This window comes from Convolutriloba macropyga, chromosome 2 (genome assembly GCF_964194025.1).
Source record: "Convolutriloba macropyga chromosome 2, txConMacr16.3, whole genome shotgun sequence".
In the NCBI taxonomy this organism is placed as follows: domain Eukaryota; kingdom Metazoa; phylum Xenacoelomorpha; order Acoela; family Convolutidae; genus Convolutriloba; species Convolutriloba macropyga.
The window spans coordinates 26,936,362-26,949,660 of NC_134469.1; the positions used below are offsets into that span (position 1 = coordinate 26,936,362).

Below are 13,299 nucleotides of genomic sequence, written 5' to 3' on the forward strand. Positions count from 1 at the left end.
TAGGTCAATGCAATGGTTTTCATAGAATGTACAGAGTAATAATGTCAATGGTAAACAGATTCTTTGTATCGATTTTTTGTCTATGATTATGAATATTTTGATTATTCCAGATCGTTCATCAACAATTATTGATTTAAACTTTATAAAGTAAGCGAATAGTCCTTTGTTTCCACGTATTTCCATTGTTACTGAGTGTGGTTTATTGTTATGTTTTTTCCACATTTTTACTTTGTGAAGTACAGGATCTAATATTTGTGTTTCTCTGATTAATTATTCAGTTACTTTTGTTTTTTTGTCATAGAAGGTATCTGATATTTTCGTGTTTTCGTACTTTGGTTGTTGTTTTGTTTTTATGTTTATGTTATTGATCAGTCTTAGGTAGTCATCATCGTGATGTGTTGTATAAGGTCCTTTTCGGTTTTTCTCAATAATTAGAGCGTCTTTTTCTACTTTTGGAGATTGCCAGTTTTTTATTTTTGGTTTATATTTTGGTATTAAATTAGTTTTAGTTTCGGTATTATATTTTTCGAATGAAATTGGATGGTATTCGTTTTTATCAATGTTTACCTCGAAATAGTTGTTATGTATGTTTGCTAATTCTGAGTAGTGTGTTTTTTTCTGACGTTTCGTCATTCGTGTTTTTACATATGCTGTATTTGCATTCTAGGTTATTTGCAAAAGGTGCTTTCGCGAAGAAAAACTTTATGTTTTCTGGTATTTCCACTTTTATATCACGTGTTTTAGTAAAATGTTCTTCATCAATTGTTCTGCTCAGAAGATCGGAGAGTGCTAGGTTTTTTCCCTCTGTCCCAATATTGTGTAAATTTGGAAAATTCGTTAGAATAATTTGAAATCTGTAGACTCTATGGTTAGGTTTGCTTTTCTGAGTGAAGAGATAAATGATTGGTTTGTGATCAGTCAATAATACAATTGGATGGTTTGAGCCTGTTAGCAAGAATTAATATTCTATTAGAGCGAATATTATCGCTGAACATTCTCGAATTAGTGTGGATAGTCGCATTTCTATAGGTGTGAAGAGTGTTGAATTCGCTGAAACTAATCTCATTTTCTTCTCGGTTGGGTGTTGTTGTAGTAATGCTGCTCCTATGCCTGTATTCGAAGCATCTGTTACTATGTAGAATGGTTTCGTAGTATCTGGCATTGTTAACTCTAAATTCTTTGTTATTGCTCTTTTCATTTGTTCGAAAATTGTTTGATGTTCTTTTGTCCATTTGAAATCACTTTCTTTATGTAGAAGGTTATATAATGGTTGTAATATTGTTTGCATGCCGTAGACATATTTTGCAAGAAAGTTTATTGTTTCGAGGTATCTTTGGAGTGCTTTCATGCTTGTTGGTGGTTCCAGTTTTTGGAAACCATTAATTCTTGAAGTTAGTGGTTTTTCCTTCTTGTCTTCTATAATGTGTCCTAGAAATTTGGATTTTTTCAGCAAGAAATATATTTTATCAGGTGCTGCTTTAAGGTTTTCTTTCAATAGTATTTTGTGATATTCTATCAGTGTTTCATACATCTGTTCGTACGAGTTTGTTTGGATAAAAATGTCATCAACATAGGTGATTACTGTTCCTTTTCTGATTAATGGGTAAAAAAGGTGTGTTAGTATTGATGCAAAGTCTGCGGGTCCTATTGATATTCAATAAAATAATCGTTTAAAGCAATATTGTTCATTCCCAATTGTGAAATGAGTGTATCTCATTGATTGCTCATCTATTGGTATCTGGTTGTACGCACTATTGAGATCAGCTGTTGCAAATATTGTTCAGTTTATTCGTGTTAGTGCCACGTGAACAGGTTCAATGGGCCAATTGCATTTGGATTCATTTATCATGCTATTCAAGTATCGAGCGTCCAATACGATCTTTAAGGATTCTCCTTTTCGAATCTTTTTACGGGGTTTGTAAAGGTATTTCCCGTTGATAGTTGTTCTTTATTGACAGGTGCAATTATGTTGTATTTTTTTAATTCCTCCAGTAGTTTTTGAATTCGTTCTCGAATGTGTATCGGTACTTTACTGATTCTTTGTTTTTTAAAGATTGCATCTTTTTTCATTGGTAGGTTCAGTTTTACTTTAGTTTTTCCGACGTCAAATTTTGTTGTTGCGTAGACTTGTTTGTATTCTAATATGATTGATACTACTTTTTCAAATTCTTCTTGTGTTATATATGAGTGTTGGAAATCAAACATTTGGATGAATTCTTTCTCTGTGTCCGTGTATTTGTTAATATTGAATTTGCATTTGAAATTAGGTTTTCTTTCAAATGTTGCGACTTGTTCAATTGTTTCATTGGCTTGTATATTTAATAATTCATTGATATCGTTTTCTTTTTCGTATGTTAAATGGTATAATGCTGCAAATAAGTCTATTGAGTTTGTTTGGTACATTTCTTCGTTGTGTTTTCTAAAAGTGATGTTTTGATATATAAAGCCGAGTAATTCAGTGTTGATAGTTATTTTATGTTGTTTTTTGTTGATTAGAAATACGTCGATAAAGTGTTCTTTTTCTAGTGACAGATCTTTTACATCTGTGAATGATAAGCTTTGGTATTTGTTTATCGGTTTAAAAACGTAGAATGATTTATTAATTGTTTTTCCATTTGATATTTCCATTTCTTTGAAAATTGATATTGGAAAGGTAATGCATTTGTGCTGGTTTTCCTCAAAGTACATTGGTTCTCTATTAAAGATTGGATATAATCTAGAATAGTAGGGATATCCTTTTGTGCTGTTCATAAAGAAAGTAATATCGTTATTTATAAATGTGTTAGTATTTACTGTTAGTTTATTTGTGTTCACATTAATGGTTTCTATATATTCTTTGAAGAACGGGGTTCCAAGAATGTTATGATTGCATTGTATTATATAGAAACAGATATTAAAGTTTTGTTGAGGTTTATTCCTGCTGTTCGACGTTCGTTCTGTTGTTAAATTAAGTGTTACTGTCCCGAATGTTTCTATGGTGATATTATTTGCTGCTGTAAGTGTTTTGTTAGCTTTTTCGAGTTGTATTTCTGGATTGTTATATTTTATTTCGTTCCATGTATCTTCGTTCAAGAGGTTTAATGTTGCTCCAGAATCTAATAGGAAATCGATTTCGAGTATTGGTTTCTGCTTTGTAAAATCTTGTTCTACTTTGTTATATTGGTACATCGGTAATATCCAGGTATGGTTGCTTTCTAGTGTATTTATTACGGTATTGCATGTGTCTTCGTTTGCGTTGTAAATATTATCTAATATTTCTTGGTCTTCATCAGACGATTCTGATGAGCACTCGTTCTCATCTGTTCCAGGTGGATCATCATTTTGTGTTTGTCCTTCTATGTTGTTTATTCTGTTTTTTTTTTGTAGCTATTGTAACTGTCTCCATCTTTACTGCGATCTCTTGGTTGGTATCTATTGCTTTGTTCTCTATTTGATGAACTTGTTCAATTGTCTCTGTTATTGTAAGAATAATGTCTATTGTTACTATTTGATCGTTGACTATATCTATCACTTCTGTTTGAGTCTCTGCTATAGTTTCTTTGTCTGTTATATTTATTTTTGTTGTAATTATTGTTATTACTTCTGTTGTATGGTGAATTTTGACTTGAAAACCTACTTCGAATATCCCGAGTTTGATCTACTATTGTTGTATCTGTTATAATTACTGTTTCTATTGTAGCTATTAGTTCTACTTCTATTATAATTGTTTCTATTATAGCTGCCCCTTCTATCATTGTTATTTCTGTAAAAATTCCTGTAATCTTGTTGATTTCTGTTATTTTTACTAATGGAATTGTTGTAGTATCCATTTCGTGATTTTGATCTATATGATGTTCTGCTTCGTGAATTGTTGTAAACTGGTGATGTTGATGGTAATTGTTGACCATTAAAATTGTTTGAATCAATTTTTCTATTTGGTAGATTCTGGTTATTTCTCATGTGCCCATAGAATGACTTTTCTTTTGGTCGTGTAATGCTTTCTTGTCGTGGTCTTTTAAAGCATCTGCCTTTCGTGTGTCCGTGCGAGCTGCAATAGTTGCAAAATAGTGCAAACTTCGGTCTTCCTTTAAAGTTTTTTCTATCATATGTGTTGTTAATTCTGTTAAGAACGTTACAGATTGTTCCTTCAAACTCTTCCAGGTCATTCTGGTTTAGATCGTTAACATTGTTACAAGCTGCGTTCATTCGTTTGAGATTTTCGTTGATAGTTGACGTAGTTTGGTTAACTTCATATAATATTTATGATTATTTGTTATTGTTCTTGTTAAGTCAATTTGGTCAATTTTATCGACTAATGTTTTGGATGGCATTTCTGGTTCCCTTGGCGTCTGTTTATGGTTTGCATGTTTCTTCAAAGCTGATGTTTTTAATTCGTTGTCCAAGCATCTGATAAATGTTTGGTTCATTACACTATTTCTATAGTCCTCTGTATAGAGTGAATATGCTGTTTTTACTAATGTTTCAATTCGTAATGCTAATGATTGTAGGTATTCATTCGTTAGTTGGTGTAACACTATTTTTGCTTGTTTTTTTTATTTCTCTGAATCGAACATGTCTGAGAATTCTTTGCAGAATATTTCCCAATCCAGTTTTGTTTCACTTGGTAAGGTGGAGTATCACTTTTGAGCTGGTCCTTGTAGAGTATGTAAAATTAAAGCTGCTCTTTTTACTTTCCATTGGTGATGTCCTGGTTTATTTACGGGTTCTACGCCACTACTAAATATCATCGCTGCTACAATGCTATTTAAGTATTCTTCAACAGCGTATGCTGGGTCTGTACCGTCGAATGGTCTAATTGTTGTTGGTACTGAACCACTACATATGTTCTGTTCTATTTGTGGTTCTTCATTTATGCTCATTGATGTTAATTGTTTATAGAATGGTAAAGGAGGTTCTACGACTGTTGTTTCTCTTTCTTCTGTTGTGATTGAATTAGTTCTTCGTGTACAATTTTCTTGTCGTCTATTATTTTGTATATTGTTATTTTTTGTGTTTCTGTTTTCTGTTCGTGGATTATTTGGTCTATTAATGTCATCTATGGTTCTTTCAAGTCTGTTAAACATCATTTCCATTGCTTCTTCTTGTTTTCTTTCTATGTTTTCATTTGTTTGTCTAAATTTGTTTTCTAGGTTATCTATTAGTTTACTTATATGATTCGTTTAATGAGCTAATGTATGTATTATTTCTATTACAGTTATGTTGTGTTGGATACTCATTTTTCTTTCTTACGTTCTGATTTAATGATGGCTGTAGCCAGTTCCCAAATTTGAGATCCTTTTCATCTGAGTCAGAAATGTATATTTTGTCTGCTATATTGTTTTGATGGCCAAATAAATTTGATGTTAATGGTTTATCCGGTTTTATTGTTGATTTTTGTTTTGATTGTAAACTTGTATTTACCTGAACGTCTTTTGGTGTTGACGTTGATGTCAAACTTCTTGACAAAATAAATGATGAAGAACCTGCCTGTCCTTGGTCCATAATTTTTACAATATTGTCTAATCCTTCTATGTAATTCAAGCTGTCTGAACTTACTTTTAGTGTGCTTTCAAAGTATGGTGAATAGTTCTCACTGTTCCAGATATTTTCAGATATTTTCCAGTTTTCAATCTCTTCGTGGAATGTTTCTCCAAATTTTTTTCTTTTGTCGTTAATGTGTTCAAAATTATCTAACCAGAATAGGAATGTAAATTCTGAGACAATTTTTGTTAAATCTGATGTTGCTGTTTTTAATTCTGTTTTAAGTTCAATAATTTTTGTTAGCCAATTGTTTTAATTTATTATTTCAATTCGTAATTTATCATTTACTGATTGTATTTTTTAGTGTTGTTCGGTTAAATATCCGGTTGTATTCCGTAGTATTTCGTATGTTGTGTTTGGTATTGCCGTTAGCTTTTTTCTATCTTGGCAATCTTCGTGTCACCTCAAGAATGTCTTGAATATATCAGATAGTGTTGTTTCATTCTGGAAATTATAGAATATTTTTCTATTTCCTTTTTCATCTGTTAAGGTGAATGTGTAGTGTTTGTTAAGTTGGTCTCTATCCAGTAGTATTACTGGTAGATAATGGGCCAGATTATTTCTATGGATGTTAAATTGTTGTATATGTTCTGTTTCGTTGAAGAGGTTATTCTTCAAATTTATTATTAATCTGTAAATAATTTCACTGTTTTCTTGCGGGTAACCGCTAGCAATTGTAAATGGTGTTAAGAAATGACGGGTAGTCATTTGTGTTTGATGGCTGGTAGCCAATAGTATGCTGTTATATGTAGGTTAAATGATGTGGTTATCAATAATAATTCCGTTAGGGAAATTAAGTGTTTTTTGGGTTTGTTTTTGTTTTAGTTCGGAACGCAATCGACTGGTCGCACCAAATAAGACGTGTCTCGAGTAGGGTTACCTTGAGAGGTTACTCTACTGAAGTCTTATGGTATCTCAAGACTATATTACAATAGTGAGACTTACATGACTAACTAAAGTTCTATATCTTTAGTCTGTTACTTTTCTATCTGAGCTTCAGTAGACAGTGCACGGGCCCCAATGCTAAAGTCTAACGTATATCTCAATACAAAACAAGAGCGGAGTAGATAGAGAAAGAAATATAGTTTATTATTATATCAGGTTTGGCTATGACTCTGATCGGTACCAACTAAAAGGTAACGTGAAAGGGAAAATAGTTAAACATCGAAGGAAAGGTGTTTTTTCTATTTTAACCAATCAGAAAAGAGTATTTTCAGTCTTTATTTATTTAAATAATAAAGTCTTCAAATCTTTGTTGGAAGTCAACATTGACTCCACGTATTTGAAAAGCTGAATTTTGAGTAGCTGTTCAAGTGAAAATAAGCTTTTTGAGATATTAATTCAAGAACTGTCTTATATTTTTACAAGCCTTGCAGTGTCTTTTTCTCGAAGTACTCTTCACATTTTTTTCAATTTTTGTGAGGTCAGTGAGAACTGAAATTGATATTGTGACTTTATTCGCTTCAAAAACAAAATGAGAAGAAAGAAGCCTTATTTGTATTTTTTGTCTTCACGTGCAGTGCGACCAGCCATATTCGATTTGGTGTTAGAAATAAATATACCTATTCAAAATTTGCAGTTGAACGCTCTCGTTTTCCATGTTTTTTACTGTTTAGTCTTACAGTTCCCAATAGCTTTCCAATATTACGAAATTACCTACCTAATGTTTACCGTTGATGACATTTGTATTTCAAAGCCTCCTAACTGTTTAGACTCATTCAAATTATTTCAATTTTGAGTTTCAACCAGTTTTGCGTTTTTTTTGTTCCATCGCCTAAATGGTTTAACGACATGTCTAACTGGCTCTCTAGTGAAACGTTTTTAAATTTATTCAAAGGGCTCATTCCATACCCAATGGTTCTGGCAGCATTGGCACCATTTGTTTTCAATAAAACTTAACAATTATTCCAATTGCTTCAGTTTTTTATTGTTCTTAATTGTCATGTTATTCAGTCTCACTATGAGAAGTCTGCAAGGTCCTCTGATGAGGTATAGAGATGAAAGTTTTGAGTCGTTTTGTTCCATACTTCCTAATCTGAACAACTTTGACATCATGTGTTTTCAAGTATACGCGATTTTTGAGATTCGCTCATGTTTCTTGTTGTTTTGATTTCGTGATCTGTCCCATCAGTTTTGAAAATGGCTGTAATTAATCTATTTGATGTCTAAAAGGCAGTAAGTAGTCCGGATTCGTTTTTATGTCTTCTACAACTCAGCAGCTGAATGTTTTGTCTTTCATGCTTGACAATTGGCGTGTTTCCTTGAAAAAGTAGTTTGAGAAATTGCATTAGTGTTAAATTTATGTTTTAAGAAAACGTTTTGATCAGTTCAATCAAGTAAAATAAAAACTTCACTATTAATAGCATCTCTAGTTTAAAAGTCTGTTATTCTTTTAAAATCGATAGAGCTTTAGTTTAACAAGCAGTAACTACTCTACTAATATGAAATTTCCCATATCTGCTACATTTGGTACACATAAATGCCAATAATTGAGATAAGAGGGGTCGGAACAGTGAGCAAACCCTTATTACCGAGCATCCTTTTTCGCATTAAAAACTGAAAGCGACAAAAACTACAAAAAGAACTTTTTAATCCAACGAAGACTTATTTTTCAAAAGCATTATCACTGCGGAAGCATCTATTTTCAAATTGCCCTTCAAAAAAGATAAATGCATCTGAAATACCTTATTTTTGTAACCAGCGCAGTTAGGAGAACTGCCTATTAAGACTGTCCACTAAGCCAACTAGCTGATTTGGTGGACAGTCGTAAGGAACAGTTCGTATTTTTTTCTGATATATTAATGGTAAGTATTCAAGGATGTTCTTGAATTCTTACCATTAATATATCAGAAAAAATATCACATACGCACGCATATTAGGCACATTAGACTACAGTTTTTCGACACTAGTCATTAATGGACTCACGCGACATACCGAGCTCAGTTCGATCTATTAACAAACAACTTGGTGCAAATCAGGGGTCTAGCATATACATTTAATGTACAAATGTATGGGCATTTTGTATGACTAAAAGTAGCTGTACAAGAAAAGATGTCCATTAATTGAGCTGTCCATAAATACAGCCCATTAATGTCACTAGAAATTGGAGGAAACAAAAGTAATTCGCAAGTAGGCTACGTGCATTAGTCTACTGCTTTTCGTGTCCTCGTTAATGGTTTCACTCTTTCTAGCGGCCTTGTTTCAATCCATTTATACCCCGACACAACAAAAAGCAAAAGTCTAACGCACACGTATTGTTGTTTGAAATGCTTTTGCACTTATAGTCCTTACTTCGATCTACTAATGAGTCCATACGCCTTAACTAATGCATATGATATATACAACTAATGGGCTACACTACACCTACCCTCCTCATTGATGGTGGGAGCATATAGCTGTCATTCATACCTGCTTTAGTCACAACACTAATAGTGCTGTTATATCGAACCATAGATTACCTCAACATATATTGCAGATAGGTTATTACTACACTGCACTATTTGCGTGCAAGTTGAGTGTACGCGATTGGGGGATACCGTGTGCGTTTTGTATTGTATGCTCTAGTGCGGTGGTGCATGTGGTTGCTAGTGCAGCAATATGCCTACCACAACACAGGGATCTTTTCAACAATTGCCCCCCCCTTTGGTACCTAGTAGAGAATCGCCTCCCCTTCTGTGCTATACTTTACCACAATATTAGTTGGCCTACAGTTTAGATAGGCGAAAAATGGTTTCAGCGCAATTTCGGACCGCTGTTCACGGCCATGCCTCTCACGCACTGTGGGATGTAATCCGGAAATCGCGGGTCGGTTATCGCGGCGAAGCCGCGACGCGCGCGAAGCGCGCCCACCGACCCGCCAGTCGGAAATTCTTTTCGCTTTGTATTCCAATTCGGCTAATTGCCCTAGCATGGCGCATTTTATTCTATCCAGTTTAACACAGTATGAGCATACAAGGAAAGTTATTAGTCGTCTCTGATTGGTTAATAAATTGCTCGCTTAAATTCTATTCAAGAATAGCCCCCCCTTTTGCCAAAGGGGGGGCAATTGTTGAAAAGATCCCAACACAGCATAACACTTACAACTTAGACAATCTTAGTGGCATTAAGGCATAGCAAAAGCAAACAAGAGAAAGAGAACACAAGTATAGCGTACTACTACTACTACTACTGCTACTACTACTGCTACTACTACTATGCGCTAACTGAAAGAGACAAACATTCAACGCACTGCAGTTCAGTAGTTGTCGTTTTATATTTGCAGTGGTGGTGGTGGTGGTAAAAATAATGTCTGTGTAGTAATACAATAGTGGCCTTATTGCTTGTTGCACTGTGCAGTGGTGAATTGCTACTGTTGCTGTTATTGTTGCTCCATATCATTCATTCTTCACTACTCCACTTTGTCGATAGATAGATAGTGCACATACACAACACAGTGCACATTTACATACTAGTTTTGCCATTAGAATTAGAGACACCACGCGAAACGTGCAGTATTTATCATACATAATAACTTATTACCAATAAAGAGCCCCGAAAAAAGAGCGGCAGCATTATCCACCTCTTAAATTAAAGCCATAATTATCTATTATCGAATCGTGGATTAATTTATTCCACCAACATTTCCAGAGTAAACAATTAATTATTGAAAATATGGAAAAAGAGAATGAAGTCGATGATGGATTCCTCATTGAGCCCAAAACAGAACCTGAAGACTCTATACTTCCATCTCCTGAACCCGAAGACGATACTTCAAACTTCTGCGACGCGATTCTGGAACCGGGTGACTTCCTGATGGGCAGCGGATACCTTGACAATATCTCAGAGCTGAGTAACATTGAAGCGAATGAGGCTTCTTCTCAACCTGTTACCACAAAGGTGAACGGAATTGTAATTGGTTGCAACACAGAGTTATCTTGCAAATCTTACCAGTCGATCCGCTGGGTACAAAATAAATGGAATGCGTGGTCCAAGCTCAAATATGAATCAGACCAAACTGGCTCCTTTATTCCCTGTACATTAGATATGCTCATCACAGACTTCCAACACTTGGCGCCCCAATACTTGACAATGTTTATAATGGAAGTGAAATCGGAGAAAGGGGAAGAGTTGAGCCCGGAAACGTTAAATCACTTGACGTGCATTCTGCAAATGACAATTAAGAACATCAACAATTCTTTCAATGTCTACTCAGATATGGAATTCCAGCCGTTTAGAGTAGCATTAGAAGACAGAAAAAACACCTTGAAGGCAATGGGTGTCCAAAGGCACAGCTTTAACGTCGGCGTCATCACACCACAAATGGAAACCCAGATCTGGAATGAGGGGTTGCTAGGCGATGATAACCCTAAGAAACTTCTCACTACAGTCTATTTCCTGGTGGCTAAATACTTCGGAGTGCGCTCTAGAGCTCAACACAGAGAACTAACAGCCATTGGGCCTTCGTCTAAAATCAAATTTGTTGAAGAGGGAGCGAGTGAAGAGCATTTTACATTTGAAGATGTTAATACCAGAGGCAAACAGGACCGAAATGTCTTAAGACGAATGTACAAAGCAAAAGATAAAAACTTTCACTGTCCAGTTGAAATAATGAAAAAATACATATCACTCATACCTAGGAACTCACACAACTTTTACAACAAGCCGCATCCCAGACCACGACCTGGATTTTGGTATGTTGATCAACCAATCGGAGTCAACAAATTCCCCTTTTTACTTCGCGATGTGGCCGAAAAAGCCGGTTGGGACCTGACCGCTACCTGGAGTGCCCATTCTCTAGATGCACGCATACAGTCAACATCAGCAACAACAATAACAACTGCGGCAACAAAAGAACCGCCAAATTTTAATTTTGGTTTCACTGAAAGTATGTACAGAACAATGTTAGAACAGTCATCCCCTCCGCCTACACAAGTAGAGGACAGCAGGAAAAGGGCAATGAAAGAGGAGTTCCTACTGGACACTCAACAAGTGGGCTCAAGTCTTTACAAGAGACGCAAACTAGAATCGTCATCGAATGCAGATATCAACCATAACTCAACGTCGAAGTAAAAAACATACAATAAATGAGACCCACACTGATAATTAAATCATCATAATGATCTACACAATCGCGATCAAATCATGAAAAAATGCTACCTATTACATAACTTCAAAAACATACATGAATTCACAAAAGCCGATGTTTTTGCCCTTTCACTGAAAAATGAAAAAGCGTCTTTTTCAATGACGGGCTAGGCGCTCAGCTCTTAAGAGAAGTTTCAATCTAACTATTGAATTATTTACCATTCTGTTTCCGGTCATGTTTGTTTTACTGAGAGAGATTCTTTGCAACGTAAACAAAAACACGCCCCATCATTATTCTGATATTAACAATCCAGTTAAGATTAAATGGCCTTAACTTGAATATCGCGAAGTACTAAAACATTCGCAATTGACAAAACTCTGTTGAATCTAGTTTTATTCTTATTCAGATTCGCCATTGTAATTCGCTTCTTTAATTGCGCCCTGTTAATAAATTAACACATTTGATATTTTAGCATCTTGGGTTCCGTAAGCGGAGGAGGCATGGACAAATTGAAAGGCAAGGTGGCAATTGTAACTGGAGCCTCCAGTGGGTTCGGAAAGGCAATCTCAATTCTATTGGCTAAACAGGGCGTCAAAGTGGGCATGGCAGCGCGGCGCCTAGACAAGCTGAAGGAGGTCTCGGATGCAATAATCTCCGAAGGCGGACAATGCGTCGCAGTCCAGACAGACGTGACTACCTTGAGCGATGTACAAGAAATGCATCGCAAGGTGGAGCTGGCACTGGGTCCAATTGATATTCTGGTCAACAATGCGGGATACATGCAGTACACGGAGATGAAGACTCAAGCCTTCGAGGAATGGGATAAAACTGTGGACATTAACGTCAAAGGAGTCAACAACTGCGTGGGAGTCGCACTTCCCGGCATGATCCAACGCGAGCGAGGCCACATTGTTAACATGAGTTCAGACGCCAGCATACGTGGCTTCCCTGGTCTGGCAGTATACAGTGGTACCAAATTCTACGTTGAAGGACTTTCTCAAGCCCTACGAGGAGAGGTCTCAAAGCACAACATTAAAGTCACATGCATTCAACCCGGCAATGGCGCAACCGAGTTGCTGAACCATTCCACTGACATGCAAGCTCGAGAGAAGTATGACTCAACACTGACTAGCAACCACGAGATTCTATCCGCACAAGAAGTTGCACAGGCCGTGCTCTACGCTGTTGGCCAGCCAGCGCATGTGGCAATCAACGAAATACGCATTCAACCAAGTGCAGAATCATTCTGATTAAACTATTTAACTAGAGTACAAATTACGATAGAGATCGCACATGTAAAGTTCATTCCAAAACAAAACTCACTGCAACACTATTACCTAATTCAATTTTTCGTACTATCACATTTTTCTCTCAAAATTGTAACATCAAAATAGAATAATTTTACTTTTTTGGGGAAAATGGTCTCACGTTCGGTTGTGATAGATTCATATCAAGTCCCATGGGCCGCTGCGAGGCATGGCCATGGCCTGAGAGGCATGGCCAGATGCGGTAAAAATTATAATCTAGCATTAGGCTATGCCCAATGTAGGCTAATTGAACGCATAAAGGTACAGTGTTTTAAATTTCTCAACCAATCACATTCATTGAAATTTCTACATTTTGGTACGTCTATTTGCTAAGACGTCACCGCTTTAAACATAACCGGATAAGATACAAACCAGTAGGTCTATTATACAGTTCAACGTCGGTCCCAC

The 13,299-nt window shown here is 35.7% G+C and overlaps 1 protein-coding gene across 4 annotated transcripts in view; it reads left to right on the forward strand.

The window, feature by feature from the left end:
• The window catches only part of LOC142358577 (uncharacterized), a 124,352-nt gene extending 111,407 nt beyond the window's left edge, over positions 1-12,945 (forward strand). For all 4 annotated transcript variants that reach the window (XM_075409997.1, XM_075409996.1, XM_075409994.1 and 1 more), the window contains one exon: positions 12,057-12,945. In XM_075409997.1, coding sequence (XP_075266112.1) covers positions 12,057-12,834 — 778 coding nt within the window. In that variant the 3' untranslated portion in view covers positions 12,835-12,945. The remainder of the gene's footprint in view (positions 1-12,056) is intronic.
• The last annotated feature ends 354 nt before the right edge of the window (positions 12,946-13,299 follow it).